The 21,532-nt window shown below is 38.2% G+C and overlaps 1 protein-coding gene across 6 annotated transcripts; it reads left to right on the forward strand.

The window, feature by feature from the left end:
• Positions 1–558: 558 nt before the first annotated feature.
• nsd3 (nuclear receptor binding SET domain protein 3) lies at positions 559–21,412 on the forward strand. 6 transcript variants are annotated; one of them, XM_079600007.1, is made up of 24 exons: positions 618–926; positions 1,481–1,524; positions 2,241–3,268; positions 3,390–3,549; positions 5,152–5,306; positions 5,390–5,986; positions 7,497–7,614; positions 7,717–7,808; positions 8,008–8,053; positions 8,188–8,318; positions 8,498–8,623; positions 9,262–9,388; positions 10,111–10,308; positions 10,412–10,591; positions 12,790–12,939; positions 15,198–15,354; positions 15,930–16,132; positions 16,253–16,365; positions 16,929–17,198; positions 18,357–18,473; positions 18,560–18,701; positions 18,782–18,888; positions 19,106–19,310; positions 20,601–21,412. In XM_079600007.1, the coding sequence occupies exons 3-24, from the start codon at positions 2,288–2,290 to the stop codon at positions 20,888–20,890; spliced, it is 4,665 nt and encodes a 1,554-aa protein (XP_079456133.1). In that variant the 5' UTR covers positions 618–926; positions 1,481–1,524; positions 2,241–2,287; the 3' UTR covers positions 20,891–21,412. The 6 variants fall into 6 exon arrangements, with proteins under 6 accessions (XP_079456135.1, XP_079456132.1, XP_079456133.1 ...); XM_079600010.1 differs by having other exon boundaries at positions 12,916–12,939; XM_079600009.1 differs by lacking the exon at positions 1,481–1,524 and having other exon boundaries at positions 559–926; positions 12,916–12,939.
• The last annotated feature ends 120 nt before the right edge of the window (positions 21,413–21,532 follow it).

Here is a 21,532-nt window from a genome sequence, read left to right on the forward strand (position 1 = left end):
TACAAGTATTTAATTTCTGGAATCTGATTTCATGTGCGTGCGTGCGTGTGTGTGTGTGTGTGTGTGTGTACCAACTGCTCAAGATTAATTAATTAAAAATCGGTTGCATTTTCAAAAATAAATTATGGCAAATTAAACTGGTAGATAAAAATAATGTAGCCATCATTTAATTAATAAAAGTGTCTTCCCCCTCTTTATCCATAAAGCATAAAAATATATGAAATGTTTATATAAATTCACATTTTATAATAATGTCTGTGCATTATTGTGTAAGCTCTTAAATAACAGTATGTATTGTTACATGTAACAAATGGTAAAAATGTATTATTGTCTAAAAATAGATGGCTGATATAGCTAGTCAAATATATTGTCAAATTAACCTGCTATAAAATGATGGTAAAATTGAAAACAAAAACGATATTATAGTTTTACTCTGTAATACGTGCATTACAGCTTAATGCTTTGGTGTCAAGCAATACTAGCCTAATCATCTCACTTTAATGGTTTTATTTTGTTGTTATCATAAGAAAAGAAGAAGAAAACTACTCGTCCCAACATGCCCCTCACATCTTACTGCACAGCCAATGGGGGAGATTTTATTTTGGCGCTGAGACAGAGGCCTCAAGCAGAGGGGCTTTTGTTACAGCTAGAGGGAGGGAGACGGCTATAATAAAATATATGGGAGCCAAATTTCCCTAGGTCTGCAGGAGCATCCCGCAAAAAAACGGGGCCTCTCCCGATTCCACAGCCACACATCCTATTATGGGGATCGACATACGACTGATCTAGCCCCATTTTCTTTCCAAACAACGGATTAGATTAAAAAAAAACGTGGAGTCATAGGTCTTTGTGTTGATATATGTATGTTAACTGCAGCAGGAATCCAGTTTATTTGGTGTATTTGTTTAGAATGGAACACGCTGAAGGTACAGACGCTTTTATTCTACCGCTGTTTCGATGCTTCGTTTCATAATATCGCGTTGAATTCAAACAAGCGCTGCATGCATTTCTGCTTTTGGTTACAGTAAAGAAATGGTTTTCATCGCACCTTTTCCTGATGGAAATGTAATATGGCCAATTTGATTTAAAGGGGCACGGGCAGCCATGTTGGCATGTTCGCATTCACTTCTTCAGTTTTTGAGGCTCTCCGCATGATGCAATTTACTAAGAAACATACAATTGTGGGCAAATAAAAACGAATGTTTAAAATATTCCCCCGTGATAAACCAAAGATGTACGTGTGTTAATGTTTTCCCCATGTACATACATTAGCACATCCGCTAACGCCGCCTTTCATATAATGCAGCGACATTACACGGGTCCGCTTTACAAGAATGTTGGGAAAACAGGATTTGTGTTTTTAACTAACGTTACACAAGAACATAATTTGGTTTATTCGTGGCCCATATAGCATTTACACTAAGTTGTGTGTGTTTATACATTAACAGTATGCTTATATCGGCTCTGTTTTGTTATCCAGAAAACGCTAGCAGGCTAATGTTAGCCAACTGCTGGTCATTGCAGGTTTGTTTCTTTGACATGAAACACAATTTTACAGCTTGGTTTGTTTAGAAACAGTCTTTTATTGTTGTGGCATTGAGTGATGTGGTTTATGTGCTAAATTAAAGTCTTAAGCGGGTTTTATTTCTGTTCTTACTGGACAGACAAAACAAGCAAAATAGACTAAATAAACATTGTTTTTATGGTATTTATTTTGGCCAGCTGGCATAGTGTACTTCTAATTAAAGAGAGAACCTTATAAATGAATGAGAAATTAAAAATATGATTTACTTAATTTAATTACATTAATATTGTTGTAATGCATTGTTTACAAATATACAGGGAGTAGAGGGAATGTAGTATGAGGAAAATGGTATTGGACATGTTTGATTTGAAGTAAATCTGCCAAACAGGCTGTGTGAATTCAATTTAAACTTTCTAATTTAAGTTTCCTTTCTAAATTCTGGGAAAGTTGGCATAACTTGGAGTATACTAGAGTAAACTTTATCCCTTGGGAGGGCGATTGCAGCGTTGCAGAAGCAGCCTAGTACCCTCGCAGACTTATTTTTCGCAAAGCATTAACCACAAATTCTTGACCCATTTTTTCTAAAAAATAAACTTAATAAATAGTTTAATAACTATTATTGCCTGGAGCAATGTTTCACAAATGTGATAAGATAAGGTAATGTTTTTTTAATGCGTCATAAACACATTTTGTCTGTTTCTCCTCATCATATCAGCAGGCCCTGTAAGAAAAAGGGAAACTTAAGGATGCTGGAGCAGAACAATGGATTTCTCCTTCTCTTTCATGCAAGGGATCATGGGAAACACAATTCAGCAACCCCCTCAGCTTATTGACTCCGCCAACATCAGACAGGAGGATGTCTATGAAGCCATCAGTGACCCAGGAGATGATGGAGGACAGCAAAACTTTGAGTCTCCTTTGGAGTCAGGCTTTTCTTACCCTGCTGAAGACCTCCCAGTTATTACAAACGGTTACCCAACAGGTGTAGGTACCTATGAGCAACAGGCCAAGTTTGCCTTGTACTCTCAGTTCCCCAATGGCTCAGCCAATGGCTACGGTGCCATACGAAACTATGGCGATCATGGTTTGCTGCTCGGTGAGGGCACAGTATTGAGACCCCCAGTGGTCCAGGAGAAGCCACCAACACACATCTCACCTCCGCCTCATCCCCATCATCATCACCAGCCTCATCATCCTCCTCACCATCACCACCATCAGCAGCAACATCACCCACATAACCCTCCACTGTTACCTCACCACCATCACCCGCCTCCTGTCTCTCACTTAATGCCTCACGTGTTGCCGCCCCCTCCTCCCTTGCTCTTGCCCTCTTCTCCACCCCTCCTGTCACCTCATGAAAGCACCGTCTCCAACCCCACTGTGCAATCTACCAACACTCCAAAAAAGACCAGCTCCCCAGAGATCAAAATAAAGATCATTAAGACCTACCAGAATGGCAGGGAGCTGTTCGAGTCCTCACTGTGTGGGGACCTGCTGCAAGAGTTTCAGTCCGGCGAGGCTTCAAGGAGAAGACATGAGCAGAAGAAAGAGAAGAGGAAAAAGAGAAGCAGCAGGCATGGTGCTTGTCATGAAGAGGAGAGCCAGCAGCCATGCAAAGGCATGGAAGAACGGTCCAGTGTTGTCCACAACCCCGCACAGCCCAGTGAAGGTCATGTTGCGTTCAGAGAAGAGCAACCTTCTTTAACCCTCAAAAGCCCCAAAGCAGAACCCAAGGAACAGAAAGTAAGTTTCATATTTTTTACATGTTAAAAGTTGTTTATGTTGGAAAACTCTTGGGAATCTCTGGTTTTATGAGATGCTTACTGTTCTTGTTCATCCAAGACAATCTTGTGTTCTTGTTTAGGTCGAAAAGCACTTTCCTTCGGTCATCACTAGCACTGGCTCTTGTCAAGAGTATGAGATCGGTGACTTGGTGTGGGCTAAGGTTGGGACGTATCCTTGGTGGCCATGCATGGTGTCATCAGACCCTCAGTCAAACGTTCATATACGTCTTAATACGAGAGGTAACTTGTCTACTACAAGTACATATTGTTAAGGTTGGAATACTCTACACAAATCTATCTGAACAGATTTTAAAACACTTTGTATCATACACTTGCCGACTTTGAAAATGGTTACATAGAGAAACTGGGCATCGTAAGGCTAATTTACTCTGCACCGACAGACGCCATATCACCCTGTAGCCTAAGACTGGTTGCCCACTGAAGCTAAGCAGGGATGAGCCTGGTTATTACCTGGATGGGAGCCCTTCTGAGAAAACCAGGTTGCTGCTGGAAGAGGTGTTAGTGAGGCCAGCAGGGGGCGCTCACCCTGTGGTCTGTGTGGGTCCTAACGCCCCAGTGTAGTGACGGGGACACTATACTGTCAAAGAGATGGGACGAGATCGGATGAGACGTTAAACCGAGGTCCTGACTCTCTGTGGTCATTAAAAATCCCAGGATGTCCTTCGAAAAAGAGTAGGGGTGTAACCCCGGCATCCTGGTCAAATTTGCCCCTTGGCCTCTGTCCATCATGGCCTCCTAATCATCCCCATATACTGATTGACTTCATCACTGTCTCCTCTCCACCAGTAAGCTGGTGTGTGGTGGGCGTTGCACATTGGTGGTGGTTGAGGAGATTCCACCTGAGAACCGAGAAAAGCGTTATATAAATGTAACAAATTAATTAACTAGGCTTGCTGCAAAAGTCTGTGTTGCCGGTATTTCTGGTGTTCAGCCACAACACTATCTCTTGCCCACCCCGGCACCAAAAATAATTTAGTTCAGTTAGAGAACAGACACTACAATTACAAACTGAACATGTCTGCTCAATTCAGCTGCTCAGATCAGCAGCAGGAGTTGACTGACAAGACAAAGGCAGAAGATTTGGTTTCAAAGCAAAATGTAAAAGTGCCTATTTAAGCGATTTTCTCATTATACTGTTTTGTTGTGTTTTTCATTAATAATGAACCCAGTATTCAAGCAAATGCAGCCCCTGAATTGGCGCTAATTCAAAAGCAAAAGTAAAATGCGCACGTGCATTCATAATAGTGCATGTCCACTGGCGCTGAGTGTGTGTTCGCGTTCAACTTCCATTGGAATTAATTGAAAATCCCGGTATTATCAGTGATGTTACATGTCGATTAACCTGTGGGAAAACACATTGATCCAACTAAACCTGACAAACGTGTCTGTTGCCAGTGGTTGGCCTATGATGGTCCAATGTGAGTTAGTCTATATACTAGATGAGTTAGGATCACACACTACCAGACTTTCAAGTCGTTCCAAACTTAATAAACTCATGCAAAAACATTGTGCCTCATTGCTAGGAGATGCATGACAAATGTCAATAATACATGTTCTAAAATCAGCCCAAAATATTGAATGTTATGAAATTGAACCTAAAAAATCTTTGCCCATCAAACGCTACACAATGTTCTGTGAAACCTGTCAACTCTGAGCGTCTCAAGTCTGCAGATTGGCTCTGAATTTCGCAAATAGTGTCAACTCCTCCCAACTGTAAATCAGGAAATTTGGGAAAGGTCATGTAGGGCATTTCGGTTACTAATTATACTGGCTTGCTTAAAATGTATGTTTCTAATATCTTGCTTCCATGGTTCCTGAAAGGTGTTAAGGAATACCATGTGCAATTCTTTGGGAGTGTCCCTGAGAGGGCCTGGATACATGCGAAAAGAATTGTGGTGTATCAGGGTGAGAGCCAATTTGAGGAGTTGCAAGCAGAAACACTCCGGAAGACAACCAACCCAACGGAGAAACAAAAGGTATCCCATATACCTCTAAATTTGGTGCCCTCCTTTCTGTAGTCATTTCTGAGTGCTCATTATGTGGTTTATATATTTTAAAGTTGCTGAAGCCTCAGTCACAGAAGGAGCGTGCCCAGTGGCAAGTGGGTGTGGGTCACGCTGAAGCCGCACTGCAGATGACACGAGAAGAACGCAACGAGACCTACACCTTCATCTATATCGACAAGGAACCAGGTGCTGCTGCTGGTGCTGTTGCTGTTGCTGAAACTGAAACTGAAACTGTGACCTCACCTAAGGCAACTGGTAAAAACCGGCCTGAACGCAAACAAAGACGCTCTAAAGGCAGTGCCGGAGCCAAAGAGGAGCCTGTGCCTCGTCGGCAGCAGCCGCGGAGGCAGTGCAGCATCAATAGTAGTGGGGAACCATCATCTCCCAATCAGGGAGAGGATGAAATGGACCAAGAGCAACCCAGTAGCCCACCAAAACCAGATCCCCACCCACAGGAACCCTCCCCACCTCCAGTCAGGACACCTTGGAGGACCGCTGCAGCCCGCAAGCTCCTCCCGCTCTCCATTACCATGAAGAAACTCAACGTGGAGATCATAAAGTGTGACTGGCAACTCCCAAAGCAAAAGGTGGACTTACCTAAGACGACAGAGAGTGAGGAGAGGCCCAGCGATCAGGTTCAGTCACCTGAGGTAAGAATGGAAAAAATGCTTGTGAACATGAGGAAGTCTGCTACAGTAAATAATATCATGGCACCATCAATCACTGTCATGTCAGTTCCATAAATAAAAGTGTAAGCCAAACGTCGAAACTTAATTTAAAAAATGTGTAATTACATTGCTACAATTTCTTCAGTCTGAACACTAGTTCCCTCCCACAAGTTACTGTGTATGTTCGGTTACACTTTAGTTTAGGGTCCAATTCTCACTACTAAGTAACTATTAGCTACGACTTTTGCCTCAAACTCCTAATTTCTGCTTATTAATATTTATTAAGGTAGTTGTTACGTTTAGGTATTGGGAAGGATTGATATTATCATGCAGAATAAAGCATTAATATGTGCTTTAGAAAATTGGACCCTAAACTAAAGTGTTACCGTATGTTTTTTCACATGTAATATTTCTTTTTTTCAACAGCAGATGTGTTGTTACTGTTTACTAAAACCAATGACCAAAAATGGTCCCACTTTATATTAATTGGCTTTAAGTACTATGTACTTACATCGAAAAATAAGTACAATGTACTTATTGTGTTCATGTTTTATTGTAAAACACTTTTGCTGCTATTGCGGTGTGATACGGGTAAGGTTAGGGACAGGTGTGCTGGTATGGTTAAGTTTAAGGGTGGGTTAAGGTGTAAGGGACAGGTCAACAGTGTAATTACGAATGTAATTACATACATTAATTACCGCTGTAATTACATGCAGGTATTTTAAAAATATAAGTACAATGTAAAAACATGTATGTACACAATAAGTCCATTGTATCAAATTAGTAATTTCAATGTAAGTACATAGTACTTAAAGCCACTTAATATAAAGTGGGACCAAAATTTTTTTTTAAATTAAAATAAAGCTGAAATAAAAATAAATATTAGATTAAGATCTTTGACTTAATAAACTCAGATAAATAGATATGAACTAACTGAAATTAAATAAATTGAAATTAAAAGAAAGCTTGCTAAAAAGAAATAAAAAAAATAATCACCAGCACAACAAAATTACAACATTCTGAAAATATAAAAACAAAAGGGAACAGGAAATATACAAAAATACTATAGTAAAATGGATACTAAATAACACTGGCTATTTGCATAATAACTAGTGCAACTTGGTATACTAATTTTATAAGTTTGTTATTATGTTGATTTTGCACCCACATTTGCCAATATTAGCTAGCTTGCCCATCTGACTCATTTAAGTCAGGGTATACTAACTAGATGATAACTTTTCGGTTAGCTAGTCTAGAATAAACGTCATCAAATTTTCTTTGAAGCATTACTTATCCAGTATAATGTATGAAGTTTGTTTAAAATGTTGTTAATATACATGCAAAGCTATTATAGCCTACAATTTAGTTAATTACTAAGCTGCAACTAGCTTACACAAAATGATGGCTCTGCGCTCACTCTTCATGCATTAAGAAGAAATTGCAGCTTTTCTGACAAGCAGTAGTTGGTAATTCTCAATCTATTCCACAATAGGGCTCCAGTGATAAAGCAGAAGCAGAGACGTGTTCCAGTGAAGAGGAGCGAGCTGCGTCTCCCTCAGGCTGGAGTGACCAGGAGAGCGCCGAGCACGCTTCAGCAGAGCAATCCACAGGTATTGATGAGTTACACAAACTCCCTTTGACCAGAGATATTCAGATGTCCTTTGCGGTATAAGTCTGATCTATGAAAACATCCCCTGTGTGTGTGATGCCAGAGAGAAAGCAGCAGCGGCGGTCTGTGCGAAGCCGTTCCGAGTCGGAGAAGAGTGTGGAACCAGTGCCAAAAAAGAAAGTGAAGAAAGAACAGGTAGAGCGCATCAATTTGTACTATTGAATTATTGTAAGTGAGGAATCCAACAAACGCGTTGCATTAATTTGTTTTCACCACCAACCTAGTTCTACTAAAGGAATGATCCAAATCAGATGACGATGCGAACCTGTTATTTATAATTAAAAAAATGTAAACAAACATCACTTTTAAAGAATTTGTTTGTTTTATTCTTCAGGCTGAAACAGCACCTCAGATGGATTTCAGAACAGGGTCGCAAAAAGGTGCTTGACACTGCAAGACGAATTTTACATTTAATTTGTTCTTAATAGTTTTCTTAGATGTAACGTTTTAAATGGTCAGCCTATAAATTCATTTATATCAATACCCCCCTACTAACACTTCTTCAATCCTGTAGGTGCCAGTGAGATCTCCGACTCGTGTAAACCACTGAAGAAACGCAGCAGAGCATCTACTGATGTGGAGATGGCCAGCTCACTGTACAGAGATACTTCTGATTCGGACTCCAGAGGCCTCAATGACCCACAGGTCAGACTAGACTCAAAAATACAGCCACAGTACGAGCAGGATCCGTTGATTGACACCTGAGTGATACTGTCCTTCTTGGGTTACACAATTGTTATGACAAATTTGAATGTTTAGCATGTTTTGTTGCCAAATGACATATGGGTTCTGGCTTTAAAGTCACATTTTTGCATCCCTGGTAGACCGGATTTGGGAAGCGCTCGGACAGTCCTGCTACAGTAGATGCTGACGGATCTGATGCACAGTCCGTGGACTCCAGCTTGTCCCGCCAGGGAGGAAATTCCTCAAAAAAGGACACAGTCTGCCATGTGAGCAATATAAACACTTTTTATATAACATATATAATGACACTACCGGTATATACTGTTCAAAAGTTTGGGGTTGGCTTTTTTTTTTTTTTTTTTTTTTTTTACATTTTTGAACAAAGTGTCTTATGCTCACCAAGGCTGCACTTATTTGACCAAAAATACAGTAAAAACAGTAATATTGTTACAATTTAATAGAACTGTTTTCTGTATTATATCTTTAAAAATGTACGGTAATTTATTCCTGTGATCAAAGCTGAATTTTCAGCATCATTAATCATTGTCACATGATCCTTCAGAAATCATTCTAATATGCTGATTTGATGCTCAAGAAACATTTATTATTATTATCAATCTATTACCAAACCCCAAGTTTTATATCTAAACTCGGAATTTGCAAGGGAAACGTCAGAATTGTGAAATACAAACTCTGAATTACGAAAAATAAATCAGAGTTGAGCGATATAAACTATTAGCAATTGCTAAAAAAAAAATCATAATTGTTAAATTTAACAATTGTAAGTAAACTAAGTAAATTGTACACGCTTTCATAGAAATGTAAAATAGTAGATCAGATTTTGTATGACTCTTTCAGGTGTAATAAGAATGTGTTGTTGTGGTTCTTCTGTACAATCTCATAGGTGTGTGAAACATTCGGGGATTCTTTGGTGAGCTGTGAGGGAGACTGTAACAGGCTGTTTCATCCAGAGTGTATGGGATCTAACAGTGGAACAGAGGGTGAACTACTGTGTCCAGAGTGTAAGACAGGTGAGCAATACATCTGATTTGTGATTTGTTCAAAAGCTGTAATCAGTTAAACAACCCACCAATAGATCTCTATAGCAATACAATATCTTAAAGGTACAATATGTAAGAATTTTGTAATAAAATATGTGTGATATTATTTGCACAGTGTGATATATTTCCTGCAGTTGTGTACTTACAATATCTCAAAAGTTCCCAAAGATGGTGTGATAGTGTAGACCAAGTGAAACAGCGCTGCGTTTCCTCACAAGTTTAATTCGTCCAGTAAACTGACCTGTGTGAGTAACTAGTAATTCAGCACTTGCGGGTAGTTCGGTAGAAATGAGATGTCCTTATTCCTTTATATCTGCGAGACTCGCGTGTGGTGCTGATATGTGTCTCTCTTATTAGCAATTGCGCCCTGCTTCATACCACAGTCATGATAAAAACATCAATGTATTCACTCATCATAAACATTATTAGATCCATCGGCTTGACGACAAGTTCCATAATTCGGCAGAAAAAGTTGCGTCATCAACCTACGCCTTTGTTATTGTAAGAGGTTAGCGACCCCTAGCGGCGAAAAAAATGACATATTGTATCTTTAATGTGAATAGATTCAAAACGGTCAAAATGTCATGCATTTCATTTTTTCTGAGAATTTGAATTTTAGTTGAACACTGAAGAAAAAAGTGTTTTTAATAATTTGCGGAGTCTAATCTGTTTGTCGCTGTCACTTTCTCCAGGTTCCCACCCTTGTTTCTCCTGCAAGGACATGGAGGGTGATGTTAAGCGGTGTTCGGTGAACGGCTGTGGCCGTTTTTACCACGATACCTGTGCCCGCAAGTTCACTGGCACCACCACCGATACTAAAGGCCTCCGCTGCCCTCAGCACACCTGTGCCACATGCTGTCTCGACAGAGACTTTCACAAAGCTTGCAAAGGTACACCACAGATATATTGAACTCATTCATTGAATTTTACAGAAGCATTTTCCTGAAACATAGAGACACATCGGCCAGCCTCAGTTTTTCTTTTTTCTTTTAGGCCGTATGATGCGATGTATCCGCTGTCCGGTGGCGTATCACACAGGAGACGGCTGTGTGGCGGCTGGCAGTCTGTTGATAACACCCCACATCATCATATGTAGCAACCACTCCAGTTCCAGGAAGAACGGACACTTTTCCTCACCTGTAAACGTAGGCTGGTGTTTCATCTGCGCTCGAGGTACGTTTAGCCTGACATTCTCCAGTCCCTGCATAATAGCTAATGTTCGAATTACTGAGTTGATTAGATTTGTGTGTTCATCGTATCACACTTTAAATGACATTTAAATGAGTTCTTGTCAAAACATATGTGCACTTAGTGAATCCAACACTTTTTAACAGTCTTCTCACCACATTAGAATTTTAATGTTCTCTGGTGTCATCCTTTGCAGTGTTCAATGTTCCTTCTCTTTAAGAGTAGGACACTAATGTGACCTCTGACCTTCTCTCTTGTCATCTAATCCTTTACTGTTAAATGTACTGTGTGTTCGTGATCCATCAGATCATGTTTGTTTCCTACTAATTAGTAACATTTTAATTGTCTGTGATTCTTCTGGGGAAGGACTGAGATTGAACTCAAAATTAAAAATCTAATTTTGAACTTTTAAAATGAAAAAAAAAGAAAAAAATCATCATTAATAATTTAAGACTTTCCAGTGAGCAATTAATGAACATCTTTTAATTTATTCGTTTTGTAAATGGCAAAATTGTAAAAAAGAAAGTTAGGTCTTACTATCTTTAGCTTATTGCTATCATTTTTAGTAGGGATGCACAGATATAGAGATTATTGCCTTAATAATTAATTTATATATATATATATATATATATATACAAGTAAAATGAGAAATTACATGTTTAATATCAGACCTAAAGTTATATCTAGTTTAATATAATAAAGTAATATTGAGTGATACCAAATATCTTCACAATATTGTGTATCTTTAAATGAATGTCAATGAGTGCGTACAATTAAGAATCTTACAGCAGTTGTTTAATAAGTCTATAATATGCCTAGACCTAAACCCCCCCAAAATAATCAAGATTTTCATGCGTAAATGGGTATTTTTAATGCACTGATTTTGTATAGTGTTTTGTTGCACATGTAAATGCACTCAGCGTTGGTTTCTTAGAATATACACATTAGTGAAAATCACTGATTGCATCTTCAAGTTTTGAAATGATCAGATTCAGACACCTTCCCGCTTTTTTAGAAAATATCTAACACTCTAATTTCTCCAGGAACTAATTGGTAATGCTAAACTGAATTTGTCTGTGTTGGCATGGGAGCAGCTGCATGTCATTTGATCCTTAAAACCAATATTTGTTATTATACAACCTATGTCATTAAAGGAGTTAAATATGTCATTTACTCACCCTCATGTTGTGCCAACTCGTTTCACTTTATTTCTGACATGCAAAAAGAAGAATGTTGTGGTTGTTGTTTTTTCCCCATGCAGTTGCAATTGAGGACTGAAGTTTTCAAGGTCAAATGAGAATCAATAGTATCATAAACGTATGGAAGTAGTCTCTATGGCCATGCTCGCACAGCAACAAAATACAGTTGTCAGTTCTGTATTTAAGTTACTTTCACACACAATTCAGTTATTTATGTGAGTGACAAGATCATTCTATGAGCAAACTCACACCTGCAAATTTCAGGACTGTTACTATTGCTGTGTTTGGCCGTACACCGATTACATAACTCCACCCCCACTCTCATTTAGCTTTTTTATAAAAAATAAAAAATAAAACATTTGGTTCAGTTGGACAAGGAACTCAACAATTATAAACTGAAAGCAGAGTTGCAACAGGAGTCAGATTTCACTTATCATGTGATGAGAATAAGGAGAGATAACTGAATGATGGTGGAGGATTTGGTGCGCAACAGATCCTGAGCATCGTTTACATCTTATCTTGTAGCCTAAAATGTGCGGTCAGTACCGGCATTCCCTATACACAGAGGACATTTTGATATTGGCTCCTTGATGTTATAACTGACAGTTTGAATGTAGCCTATGTTGCCTAAGTCTGCTGAAGCTAAAATTGAAGTCTTTATTCACGGAAAGATAGGTTTGGAGCAACATGAGGATGAATAAATAACTCAATTTACATATTTGAATGAATTGTTCATTTAACATTTGGCTAGCATTAAAAGCAGAGAACTGCCAGAAAGAATTGTTTTTCCAGAACAAATTTGATCAAGCAAATCCCTAAAGCTCCCACTCTAACACTGCAGTATTCCTCTTTAGACTCTCCTTTTTTGTGTTCTCTTTTCAGGACTACTTATTTAATCACGTGTCTTTTTTTTTCCCTAATGTGTGTTTTCTGGAATCATGGGTAGTTTCATTACTCATGACTTTTCCTGTTTGTCTCGTGTAGGGCTTTTAGTGCACGACCATACTGACACCATATTAAGTTCATATACCTTTAAGTCGCACTACCTTCTGACTGAGTCAAATCGTGCTGAGTTGATGAAATTACCTATGATTCCTTCTTCTTCGTCAGCTACCAAAAAGAATATTGGGAAAGGTAAAATCATGTTTTCTTGGTTTATGTAGTTTGCCATCTGTATGCTTTCACAGCTGTCTTATTGCTACTTTTTATTTGTTTATTTTTTGGGGCCATTTTATTGCTCTTTATTTTTCACCATCACGCTGCTTCTAATGCACATAGTGGGCTTGAAATAACACGCAACAACAAATATCTTCAATTTTCATAGTTCTTTACTTTAAAATCAGATCGCAGCCTTTTAAATTAATTTGGATTAACAATTTTTGGGATAGAAGGCACCGTAAGTCAAATCTTTGTCTACCTATAAATGCTTCTAACAGATTCCTGGGAATTTAACTAGGTTATGATATGTCATTCAGATTATTCTGAGTCCGTAACACAGTTCGGCTTAGCATTAATTGTTTGGCTTGTTTTGCTTGAGCACAATTATACCCTACCACCCTCTGAACATAAACATATTTTGGATGGCAATTTTAATAGAGCCAACAGCAGGGTCCCAGAAGTAAAAAATCCCATTCATTTTGTCCATAGAAAAATAGATTTTTTTAAGATGTAACAAGATGTAACTTCTACATCTTGAGCGTCAATGATGCTTCTGTTAAAGCTAGTCAGTGAGATATCAGTTTGACTTGACATTTAAAAAAAAGATTAAGTCATAATTTACGCACCCTGGTGTTGTTTTATTGTATGATGCCTTTTTTGTCTTTTTCGGACCATAAAAAGGGACATTTAAAAAAAAAAGATTGCTTGCGCCCGTCCGTATTGTGGCAGTGAATAGTGACCAGGATCAAGCTTTTAAAAGAAGATGCAAAAGTATCACAAAACGTGTCGTATATCCCTCGTGTTCTGGGGGTGTAATATAAGGTTTGCTAAAAAAACAAACGGAAACTTAATGTATTATTTAACGAAATGCTGACCTTGGCTGTTGGTTGTCTGTGCACGGCGCAAGTTCGTTCGTAGACTCCATTAGCGCCGCAGTTCACTCTGAAAAAGCACACAAGTTGTGTAGTCATGTGACATGAATTACGCCTGGAAATCACACCAAAAAAAGTATCTGTGTACTTTCTTCCCTGAGTTGAATATCTCTGGGCTGGAACTCCGTTTGTCTGATGAGAGTCAGAATGACAAGACAGATGTGAACATAACTTAAGAAGAAAGTACATGGATTGTATTTCATGTTGCACTTTTCTTAGTCTTGATTGTTCACAATCTCAAAACGTCTCATAAACGCACACGGGGCACAGCCGTGCACAGAAAACCAACGGCCAAGGTTAGGATCTTCTTTAAATACATAAACCCTATCGTATACCACCAGAACACGTGGGATATAAGACACACACACATGTCGATGGGACCGTTGTGTTATACTTTTATATCTCTTTTTTTAAAAGCTTTATGCTGGTCTCTATTCACTGCAATTGTATGGACGAGCGTGAGCATGACAATTCTTTTTAATTTGAATTATCCTTTTGTGGTGCGAAAAAGAAAAAAGGGCATTCTGCATTAGAACAACACCAGAGTGAGTAATGTAAAATGTATAGGTTTCATGTATATTGTACCTTTTAAAAATATTTTACCTATGTAATTTGTGATGATTCATGGGATGAGTTGTTCATTTCATCATAAATTAAATACTAAATAATTGTTTTGCTTAAATAATTATGATGTTGTGATTGGTTTGGTTCAGAACTCTTTATTTAAGTTTTTTTTTTTCAAATTCCTTCTGGAGAAAATGAATGGGAAAAACACTCCCGGAACCAAAGCGGCTGGAAAAGTGGGCACTCACTGATGCGCTCCTTCCTTTGCTGTCCATCAGCCCTATTTTACTTGTCAGTCAAACCAAGCATTTTAAATGACACCATCCAAAATACATGCTCTGTGTCTACTAGTGTACTGCAGGTGATGTTAATGCGGACAATCAGTCAGTGTGCATCACGGCATGTTTCCCATAGTCCCCCACCCCCCCTATGATCATTCACTATTGGCTGCTTATTTAATCACCTGGCACAAAAAAAAGCACATTAACAATGGTGAAAGGTGTTAGTCATCAAACCCTGTCTTTTGAGCCTGTCAAATTTAACTTCAAATTGGCATTTAGAATTTAAACGTATACGTTGAATGTTGATCTCAGAGGAAATATAACTGTCTGATTCTGACATGCTCATGGATGAGGTTTGTGGAATACCGCCTTATTGGGAATGGACAAGCATGTGGTGATACTGTGGGCCCGTTTATTCGATTCTGTGTTTATGTGCGTGTGTGTGCTTGTCAAAAAGGAGGAAGACTGTTGTGTTGTGAGGCCTGTCCCGCCTCATTCCACCCCGAGTGCTTGAACATGGAGATGCCAGAGGGGACGTGGCTGTGTGGGGAATGCAGAGCGGGAAAGAAGCCTCACTATAAGCAGATAGTCTGGGTGAAGCTGGGCAACTACAGGTACGTCCGTTCGACTGTTGAAAGTCTCTTACAATGTGTTTTACTAAACTAAAGGCATGTTCATGGCACAAAAAATATATATGTTAAAAATTTCACCAAAGATATTCGCACAAAATCTGATGCAGAATAATCTAGAATATAGTAAATGCATAATATTTATATAATAAATGAATAATAATTAAATGTATGATTTTTTTTTTTTTTATTGTATATTTTTAAAGAATATATAAAAAATGTAATGCATAAAAAAAATCTGCCTCTAAAGCAATTTCTGACTTGCAGACTTAATTTTTGATGGGCTGTTTTTGTTGTTCTTCAAATTTAGAATTTATGTGAATAAGTCCATAAAAATGGCTTGATGATAACCATTTTCTTTTTAAACTGTACCTATGTTTTAAAATCATCCATACACACCTGTATTGAGCTTTGATTGGACAAACATTTGGACACGCCTTCAAGTGCATCATGAGTCATCAGAATTTTTGTTTTGTTTTCCAAGAAGATGATGTCTAAATTTCAACTGTGTGACCAGTGAATAAGTTGTAGACTAAATGTTGATGTTGAACCATGTGTAGGTGGTGGCCCGCTGAGATATGCAACCCTCGCCTGGTTCCCTCCAACATCCAGAGCCTCAAGCATGACATTGGCGACTTTCCAGTCTTTTTCTTTGGATCACATGACTATTACTGGATAAACCAGGGCAGAGTTTTCCCATATGTTGAGAGTGATAAGAACTTTGCTGAGGGGCAGGTTGGCATCAATAAGACATTTAAAAAAGGTGAGATACTAGTTTTATTATTCTTTTATATTAATTAGCCATATGTTGCATGTAAAGGTGATGACTGTCTTGAATAAATGTCAAGCTAAATTGTCATCTAAATGTTTTTTGTGTGTAAAGCACTTGAGGAGGCAGGAAAAAGGTTCCAGGAACTAAAAGCACAGCGAGAAACCAAGGAGGCCCTCGAACAGGAGCGCAACTCTCGCAGACCCCCACCATACAAACTTATCAAGGTACAGGATCTAGTTCAAATCCTCTATCTATCTATAATTTCAATATTTTTTTTAAACATTGTCAAAATATTGTTTATAGTTCATAGTTTGCTCTGTAACACTTTACAATAAGCTTTCATTTGTTAACATTTCTGAACTACATTAGTTAACATGACCTAACAATGGAAAATATTTCTAAAGCATTTATTAATCTGTTAATGTTAAGCTCAACATTAAACAATACGGGATTCAAATCAAACGTCGTATCTGTTAACATTAGTTAATGAACCTCAACTAACATTAACTAAAAATGAAAAGTTGTATTTTTATTAATTAATGTTAACAAAGATTAATAAGTACTGCAACAAATGTATTGCTCATTGTTAGTAAATATTTGTATATATAATCTGACCTATTGCTTGACACATTTCTACTGGCAAATGGTACCATAATACGGCCCATCCGTTTTGTATACAGCTTTCATATTAATTACTCTACAATGCGACTGTACAAAAAAAAAAAAAGCAAAAATCATAATAAAACAAACTTAAGTTCTGTATACTTGTCCTTGTTTCTTACCTCAGTCCAATAAGCCAGTTGGGAAGGTGCAGTTGCACGTCGCTGACCTCTCGGAGATCCCACGTTGCAACTGCAAACACTCAGATGAACATCCGTGCAGCCAGGACTCTCAATGCTTGAACCGCATGATGCTGTACGAGTGCCACCCGCAAGTCTGTCCCGCAGGTGACCACTGCCACAACCAGTGCTTCTCCAAGCGCCTCTACCCTGACACTGAGGTCATTAAGACCAGCGGCCGAGGGTGGGGCCTAAAGACCAAGCAGGACCTCAAGAAGGTGAGAGTTTGGATGTCTGAGCATCAAGTCTAATAGCACTAATGGCCTGGATCTTTAATCCAGAAAAGTTGGAAACGTCTTTGAAATAAAAAAAAACTTAAGTGTTGTAAATTCCTATAGTGACTAAATATTTCTAGGTATGCTACAGGGTTATTATAAACCAAAACTATTAAAATATTTGTGTTAATTGAAATAGTTAAAATTTGAAATGTCGCATTGACAACTAGCTTAAAAGGATAGTTCAGCCTAGAAATATTAAATATTCTGTAATTTACTCACCCTTAAGTTGTTCCAAACCTGTATGAATTTCCCAACAGTTGATGGGCCCCATTGACTTCATAGTATTTTTTTCTTGTTCTATCGAAGTCAATGGGGTCCGTCAACTGTTTGGTTACCGAATAAAATAAAATAAAAGATCTTCTTTTGTTCAATTGAAGAAAGAAATTCATACAGGTTTGGAACAATTTGAGTAAATTATGACAGAATTTTCATTTTAGGGTGAACTATCCCTTTAAGTTTAAGTTGAACCACTAAAATTATTAACTGGAAAGAAAAATGATAAAAAAATAAAAATAAATAAAGGATTTTTTAGAAAAACATATTCCAAAGTTACTAATAATTGAACAAGTTCAAATGAAAACTAAAAAAAATGAAAAATAAAAGCTAATTCAAAATATTAATAAATATTACTATAGTAATAAATAATTAGTAATAGTATGTAAAAATACTAAAAATAACACTCTTTTGCTCAGCTCAAAATTATTGAATAGGTCAGAAATTGCTGTTGGTGAGAGTAGTATCTATAGTATTTTTTAAAGAAGTAAATGTAAGAAGAATACTTTTATTTTATGTATTTATTTATTTATTTTAGAGATGGTGGCCTGCTTTTAGCCCTAAAAATATCTGAAATATCACACATTATTTATTCAAATTATTCATTATAATAATAAATACTAATACATTAAATAAATACATGTAATTTAATTTATGTATAACAATTAATTCAGGTATTCTTACTTTTTTGGAATGTCTAAAATAATCAGTGTGACATATTTGATGTGAAAAGCTTTTTGTCAATATTGTCTACCTGATGTTTGAACGTCATTATGTGTCCGATGTTTTTAACTGATCTTTTGGCCATTGTTTGGTTGCATTTAGGGGGATTTCGTCATGGAGTATGTTGGGGAACTGATTGACTCCGAGGAGTGCAAGCAACGAATACGAAATGCTAATGAGAATCACGTGACCAACTTTTACATGCTGACCCTCACAAAGGTACTACTGTTTCATGTCCACTTTGTGCATGTCACATTATCACGTCATCTCAGCTCTATTAAAGGCGACCCTCCTGTGTTTCTCAGGATCGTGTGATTGATGCTGGACCCAAAGGGAATTTGTCACGCTTTATGAACCACAGCTGCAGTCCCAACTGTGAGACTCAGAAGTGGACCGTGAACGGAGATGTGCGGATAGGACTCTTCACTTTGTGTGATATCGCTGCTGGTAAGAAATATTAAGTATTTTCTTTGAAAAAGTGACACAATGTTTGTTTAGAAGCTAATGGACAATCATATTTTCTTCAGACACGGAATTGACCTTTAATTACAACCTGGACTGTCTGGGTAATGGGAGGACATCGTGCCACTGCGGGGCAGAGAACTGCAGTGGTTTTCTTGGAGTCAAACCCAAGGTAAAGCCTAATTGAATTAGACAGGAACACATGAAGTGCTTACCCACGATTTCCTGTTGCACCATTGACAATTCTCTGAAGTGTCCAATAGCTGAGGTGCATTTGCGCTTTATTTAACTCTAGTTTGATGTTTGTTTTTCTCTTGGTTCCTTGTCCTTTTATTTTTCTATCATCATCATCATCATGTCCGTCTTAAACCTTGTTTCACTTCCTGTAGAGTGCAGTGGTTATGGAGAGGGAAGAGAAGGTGCGCAATGCTAAACTCAAGCCCAAGAAGCGCAAACTGAAGACGGAGAGCAAACAGACCCATGAGTATTACTGCTACTGCTGTGGAGAGGGAGGAGAGCTGGTCATGTGTGACAAAAAAGATTGCCCGAAGGCCTACCATCTCCTCTGCCTGAACCTCACTAAACCTCCATACGGTACGTGCTGTCCGTCACTTCAGCTCTTCTTGTCGACTCTGGGAATTTCACTGTAATGCTTCCTGAGGTGACCAATGCTGCCACATTCTGGATGGACTTTTGTTACATTTAGATTTCCATACCATTAATGTTTACAATATAGATCAGGGTTGTATTACAACAATTGCCAGAGGTACATCTCAGCTCAGATTTTTTAATAATGAAAAAAAAAATTGTCAAGATAATACAACCGTCCTGATGTCATAAATAATGAATTATAAATAAAGGAGGGATCTCACTAAAAGCATGAAATTATTACATAAAAAAATAAAAACTTTAGTTTAATAATCTCATTTCTTAAGAGAAAACATTTTTATTTGTAAGTAAAATGTTTTTGTGTTTTTTTTATATATGAATTTACATTTATTTATCAAATATATTTTCTTCATTTTGACCAAAACTTATATGCAAAAAAACAAAAAAAAAACAAAAAAAAAACAGAAATGATATCATAGAGCGGACCCCTGCAGACCTTCCTGATCGTGTCAAGGCCAACAAGTCTCTGAAAATAGCTGTTAATTTGACCTTTTATGACACACAAGATTAGTTCAGGTTGTAAAATGTCATGTTGTGTGACTCCCCACTTTATAACTTTATTTATGAATTAATAATTCATGATATTCGAAAGAAAAGAAAAAATACACTGCCTGGCCAAAAAAAAAAAGTCACTGTGTTTGCATTTAAATAGGCAAATGCTTAGGAATCTATTATTGGATTATTATTGCTGTTATTATGTTTCTAGCGTTTTTGGCAACAGTTCTTCTAACCCTAATTGATGGAGAGACAATTCAATCAGAAGGAGATGTTGCCAATATTAATCTATTAAAGCGTAGCTCTTGCCAAAATGCAACCTAGGGTCTTTTTGTGAATCTACCCGAGTCAAACTTTCGTTTAGTGTCTTTTGTGTAGAGGGCCTGGTGATACTTCGAGCAAATTTTCATGTTGTGTCGAGCCGCCTTAGTGTTTTAAAAATAGTGATTTTGATGCTATCACAGTAGTGCCCCATGCACTCCCATTCAAAAGGCAATTTAACCAAAAACGAAAATACAGTCAATCTTAAAAGTGGCATTTCCATCCTAATAATGCTTTTAAACGAAAGTATGACTCTGTTCACAAAAAGACCCCAGGTTGCATTTTGGCGAGAGTTACGGTTTTAAATAGAAAAGTAATATTGCCTGTATGAGAGTAGCAAAAGTTCCCTTGAGCTGCTTTCCTGTTGTGCTATTGATGCGTTTCTTCTGTCCTTCTCAGGGCGATGGGAATGCCCCTGGCATCAGTGCAGCGTGTGCCAGCGCGCCGCCGCCTCCTTCTGCCACTTCTGCCCCGCCTCCTTCTGCCGAGAGCATGAGAGAGGACAGCTGGCAGTGTCTGCCCTGGACAACCGGCCCTGCTGCTCCAACCACGACCCCCAGAGACCCTTAGGGCCTCAGGCTAACACTAGCCAGCTCTCTGTAAAGAAGGAACTGATGGAACCCGGTGAGGAAGGGGACGACGGCAACGAGGAGGAAGAGGACGACGACGAGGGGGGAGAGGGAGAGTGAATGGGCCAAAGCACCAAGAAAGCGTTGAAAGCCACTTCAAAGTTCATGAAAGTTAAAACTACAGTAGATACATGCAGCTAGCTGGTCCACTTTTCATTTAAAGCAAGTGGACTTGACAAACTGGTTTGATTCATTCCAAATCCACAGCAGCTGATATGAATTTTTCGAACATATCACAATTTACGGCCTCATGTTAAATTCATACAGGCTTATATAACAATATAAGCGACTCACTTCTGGTTTTATAAGCAAAAGCTCACAGCTAATTCTCACTGTTTTTTCAGACGTGCTCCGTTTCGGCAAAAAAACACAGTTAAAGTGACGCCTTTCAGCGGCAAAGTCAGTTTCCACATCTATGGTACTTTAAAAACACGCTATAAACACTTTAACCCAAGAACTTTATTTATGTACCTCATGTAAATAGCAAAGACTGTTGTAATATGTGTCGGGCGCAACCATTCGCCCCTCTCCAGTAGGATTTCACTACATGTCTGAATATGAGCCTGTCGTGGTAACATCGAGAAAAAAAGAAAAAAGAAAAAAAAAAGATCGATTCAAAAGACATACGAGGTTTGTTCAACTGCCCCCCCCCCCCCGCTCCCCCCCCCCCCCCGCTCCCATTCCAGTGAGTTTGTGATTTGT

The sequence above is a fragment of the Phoxinus phoxinus genome (genome assembly GCF_949152265.1).
Source record: "Phoxinus phoxinus genome assembly, chromosome: 23".
NCBI lineage: Eukaryota > Metazoa > Chordata > Actinopteri > Cypriniformes > Leuciscidae > Phoxinus > Phoxinus phoxinus.